At 48.3% G+C, this 5769-nt stretch overlaps 1 protein-coding gene across 1 annotated transcript; it reads left to right on the plus strand.

Annotated features, from left to right (window-relative positions):
* Window positions 1-1041: 1041 nt before the first annotated feature.
* Window positions 1042-5670, plus strand: LOC115453847 (putative 115 kDa protein in type-1 retrotransposable element R1DM; the record flags this gene model as incomplete). Its single annotated transcript, XM_037446344.1, has 2 exons — window positions 1042-2253; window positions 2345-5670. Coding segments are annotated over exons 1-2 (4538 nt in total), but the record flags the coding sequence as incomplete, so codon positions are not given.
* Window positions 5671-5769: the final 99 nt, after the last annotated feature.

Genomic DNA, 5769 nt, shown 5'->3' on the forward strand with positions numbered 1-5769 from the left:
CTGCACCCATACCCTCCCCCCCCCTTCTAATCACCCACCCCCCACCCTAACATTTTCCTAACTGTGCGCTTGGGGACGCCTCGGCACGAGTGATCGACACTCGGCCCGGGCAGTCATTTTAAAGACCCCATTGACGATACACCCCCCCCCTCACCCCATCTCCCCTTTCCAATAATATTCCACACACCTATCCTAATATACCCGAGTGGGGTCTCATTTTAATCAGCCCAAAGTGCCCCACAATACCTGACCCCCACTGACCCCCCACCCCACATTTGACCCCCGACCCCCCCTGACCCCCATTGACCCCCACCCCAAATTTAACCCCCAACCTCCCCTGACCCCCCTGACCCCCATTGACCCCCACCCCAAATTTAACCCCCAACCTCCCTGACCCCCTGACCCCCATTGACCCCCACCCCAAATTTGACCCCCAACCTCCCCTGACCCCCCTGACCCCCATTGACCCCCACCCCAAATTTGACCCCCAACCTCCCCTGACCCCCTGACCCCCATTGACCCCCACCCCAAATTTGACCCCCAACCTCCCTGACCCCCTGACCCCCATCGACCCCCACCCCAAATTTGACCCCAACCTCCCTGATCCCCCTGACCCCCATTGACCCCCACCCCAAATTTGACCCCCAACCTCCCCTGACCCCCCCTGACCCCCCATTGACCCCCCACCCCAAATTTGACCCCTAACCCCCCCTGACCTCCCCTGACCCCCATTGACCCCCCATCCCAAATTCGACCCCCAACCTCCCCTGACCCCTGACCCCCATTGACCCCCACCCCAAATTTGACCCTCTACCTCCCTGACCCCCTGACCCCCATTGACCCCCACCCCACATTTGACCCCTAACCCCCCCTGACCCCCCCTGACCCCCCATTGACCCCCCACCCCAAATTTGATCCCCAACCTTCCCCTACTCTCTGACCACCAACCTGCCTAACCCTCTCAACCTCTCTGATATTAAACCTAGTCGCGCCTTCGGCCTGTAGCCCAGGCCAAGGCGGTTACCATATAAACTTATCAAAATGACCTCCCGCACCGCTTCAACTGAAGTGCTGAGCGACAGTGAATTTGTTGATGCCCATAACGACGACAACCCCATCAACGAAAACTCCAATAAACCCAAATCTATACACGACTACCTACAAGACATACAAACACTTACACACAAAATCACTACCACAATCAACGCTGGGAAGAGTGTAACTGCCGAAAATAAGAAGGCTATAGTACAGTACGCTGCGGACATCAAAGGTATCGCAAAACAAATACATACACTTGACGAAGCCAACACAACCCTTACAAACATCAAAGAGGACATAAAAGTTACCATTAGGGAGGAGATTTCCAAAGCCAAGTTGAATACAAATTCAGACCCAGACACTAAACCCTCCACTAATACCAGAAAGTCCTACGCTGCTGTGGCAAAAATCCAAAACAGTAACAACAACAAGGGGAAAAAACCGATTCCAAAACCTGTAACTAAACCCGCACTCATCGTCGCCTCCTCTGACGCTGAAACAACATCTAAAGACGTACTGATAAACGTCAGGAAAGAGATAACCTTCAGGGGAACTGGCTACGCCCCCGCCACAATAAACACCGTGACCAATAACAAGGTTCGCATAGAGTTCGACACCCTACAACAAAGAGACGAGACACTCCACAAGATAAACACCACCAATAATCTAACAGCGGAACCTGTCCGAAGGCTAAAGCCTATGGTTATACTCAAGGGCATCTCTCGTGAAATAAACCCCACAGAACTCATCGACATCATTTTGGGACAGAACCCCACTATCTCCAACGTCTGCAATACACCAAAGACTGAAATCAACATCAGATTCATCCGCGACAACAAAAACAGCAAGCTATATAACGCCGCCCTTATCACCACCCCACATATCTGGCAGGCCCTGATAGCACTAGAAAGAGTCAACATCGAATATCAAAGAGTACACCTCGAGAACCTATCTCCTTTCACCCAGTGCTTTGCTTGCCTGCAGTTCGGGCACACACAGAGTAGGTGCACGGCGCAAAAAACACCCTGCCGCTTCTGCGCCTCAGAGGAACATCAATCTAAAGATTGCCCAAACAAACAGAACCCAACAGCAGCTAAGTGTCATAACTGCCACAGTAACAACAACAAGTACAAACAAAACACTGACACTGCGCACTTTGCTACATCAAACCAGTGCCCAGTAGTCAAAAAACTCCGAAACGAAATACTGGCCAGGGTAGACTATGGCTACTAATAAAAAACCACGCAACAAACCTACAAAACCCACCAGAATCAAAGTTATACAATGTAATATCGACCGAAGCCAGCGGTGTCACCTCGAGCTTCTGCAACTTCTCGACAAGCAAGAGTGTGACATCGCTCTTATCAGTGAGCCGTACCTGGGTAAGGGCAATACCATTAAGCCCATACCAGGTTATGACATACACCAATACACAGACGGTAATCCAGTCAAAGCCATCATCATAGTAAATAAGAAACTTGGATCGGCAATCGGGCTCGGTGAATTTTCAACAACAAATCTCTCCACCATACAACTCAGGACCAGTGGACAGACCATTAACATCTCTAGCGTCTACATCGAGCCCGACCATGATCAGAACGGAACCTTGCACAGACTACACCATTGTATTAACAACACACGTGACTCCCGACACATAGTGGGAGGTGACTTTAACGGCTGGCACCAACTATGGGGCTCCTCAAGAGCCAACAGGCGAGGAAATACAGTTCATGATCTGATCATTTCTAGCGATCTTAATATATGCAACACTGGAAATACACCCACGTTCACCACTGTAACCCATGGAACGCAAAGAAATTCCTACATAGACCTAACCCTCGCATCTGACAACATTGTTAATAAAATAAATAACTGGCGTGTCTACCCACATGAACTCCCATCAACGCAACACCAGCTTATAAAATTTGACATAGTACTACAGGAACCATTAACTAAGGAAAAATCCCAGACAACATATAAATACAACACCAAAGAAACAAACTGGGAAGCATTCACACAACGACTAACCACTAATATGGAAAACTCACAAATGGACGATGCGGCAACAATCATGACTTTCAACAACGAACAACTAGACAAGCACATCGAAAAACTCACTAAACTAATACAAAACACCTGTGACCAACATTTTACAAAAAAGCGCAGGATACACCGCTCTGCCGCACCCTGGTGGAATGACGAGCTCGATGATCTAAAGAAAAAACTTATCAAACTACACCACCAAATAAGCGACCGCAAACGCAAAGGACTACCAATTGAAGAGCAAATCACTGAAAGAGACAACACTACCAATGATTACTCCACTGCAATCAGGAGAGAATCTACGGCACACTTCAAACAATTCTGCAACAGGCAGGATAAGGAAGATGTCTGGTCTCTGACCAACCGACTACTAAAGTGCGCACCACCTCCAAAACCACCCACAACCCTACATATTAATGGTAAACATACCAGAAATGCCCACGAAACGGCCACCGCTCTCCTACATAAATTCTTCCCCGACGACACAGAAGACAACACGGCTCAAACTGACATCAGAATGTCCTCCCACAACATACCAAATACACCAAATGACCCTGAATTTACAAAGGACGAAGTCATAGATTGCCTTAAATCAATGAATCCGAATAGGGCACCCGGCATGGACCATTTAACATCCGATATCTGCCTAGCCACCGCAAATACTTTCCCACTGGTCATAACCAACATTATGAACAGATGCCTCGAACTCAAGCACTTTCCATCCACATGGAAAACGGCATTTGTAAAAATACTGCCCAAACCACACAAGCCCGACTACACTGACACTGCAGCATACCGACCAATCGGACTGATAAACGTCTTTGGTAAAGCTCTAGAGAAACTTCTCGCCAAACGCATCACCTACCATATGGGCATCACCAACACATCCAACCCACAACAATATGGATTCAAAGAACAAAAGTCCACAACAGAGGCACTACACACTGCAATCACAAACATTAAAACAGCAAAAAAATCCGGGAAATTGGTACTCGCTGTGTCCTTAGACATACAGGCCGCATTTGATAACGCCTGGTGGCCTGCACTCATCAAACGACTGCATGACATTGGATGCCCAAACAACATTTTCCACATTATCAAAAGCTACATCCAAAACCGCAAAGTGCAAATGCATTATGCGGACACTACAGTCACCAAAACTATGACACGAGGATGCATACAGGGCTCGGTCCTCGGCCCATTATTTTGGAACTTGATTCTGGATGACCTACTCGACATGAAATTACCCCCTGGCTGCCACTTACAAGCCTTTGCCGATGACGTACTCCTCATAGCAAGCAGCGATACCTACACTAAACTAGAAACCATTACAAACACTGCGCTCGATCAAATCGTCACATGGGGCCAAACAGTTAAACTGCGCTTTGGACCTTCAAAGACTCAAATGGTACACTTTTCACCAAAGGCAAAAAATGCAAAAATACAAATGGATAAACAAGAAATAAAATTCCAAGACGACTTTAAACTCCTTGGAGTCACCATCGACAAGAATTTACGGTTCATTAAGCACACACAACAAGTCATCCTCAAGGCCCACAAGATATTCAGCAACCTGTGCAAATACATCCGCCCCACTTGGGGCATTCACGCTGAAAATGTAAGGATTATATACAAACAGGTTATACAACCGATCGTTACATACGCTGCGGGCATATGGCACACAGCTCTCAAGTACAAAAACGTCAGAGATAAGCTCAATTCCTTCCAGAGAGGTTTCGCCGTAAAGGCGACCAGGGGCTTCCGTACAGTCTCTGCAACAGCGGCAATCGCACTCGCTTCATTCGCCCCTCTACATCTCAAGATAAAAGAGGTTGCCGCTATAGAAACTGCCAAGCTCACAGGCACTGCTCCACATCTACCGGAAGACGTCACGCTGGAGCGCTCCGCCAAGCCACACACCCTGCTGCACCCCTCTGAGAGGCGACCCATCGAGGTGCACTCCGCCTCCTCCGAGGAACTAGTATCGAAATACTGCACTGATGGGATAACAACCCAAATATATACCGACGGAAGTAAACAGGACGACAAAGTGGGTGCAGCCTTCGTGGCGCACAGTCCTAATGGTAAAACAACCACTCGACTGTTTAAACTGCACGATGTGTGCTCTGTCTTCCAAGCTGAGCTGCTTGCCATCACACAGGCCTGCCTATGGATACACTCCAACAACATACAGGACGCCACGATATACACAGACTCCATGAGCGCCACCCGTGAGATAGCCAACATGAACAGCACAAACCATTTTGTTGTTAAAATACATCAGATACACAACGACATAACCAAGAAAGGCGGGCTAATCCAATTCGTTTGGGTCAAAGCGCACATCGGCATTCAGGGAAATGAGGAGGCGGATGTGGCCGCCAAGGCTGCTGCCCACTCCCACCGGGCCTACCAACATACGCAGTTCCCACTAAGCCACATCAAATATCATATCAGACAAGAAAATTACCTCAATAGCAACGAACTTTACCTAGCCAGCGAAACTGCTCAACACACTAAGAAATTACTGCCTAGCCTCGACGTCATTAATAAGCTAAGAGAGAACATAGAGATTGACTTCTCGTGGACGCAAGTGTTGACAGGACATGGCTACTGCCGCAAATATCTCCACCGCTTTAAAATCTCCACAACAGACCGATGCCCATGCGACGCAAATACAGTCAATGC

Source organism: Manduca sexta, unplaced genomic scaffold (genome assembly GCF_014839805.1).
Source record: "Manduca sexta isolate Smith_Timp_Sample1 unplaced genomic scaffold, JHU_Msex_v1.0 HiC_scaffold_2890, whole genome shotgun sequence".
In the NCBI taxonomy this organism is placed as follows: domain Eukaryota; kingdom Metazoa; phylum Arthropoda; class Insecta; order Lepidoptera; family Sphingidae; genus Manduca; species Manduca sexta.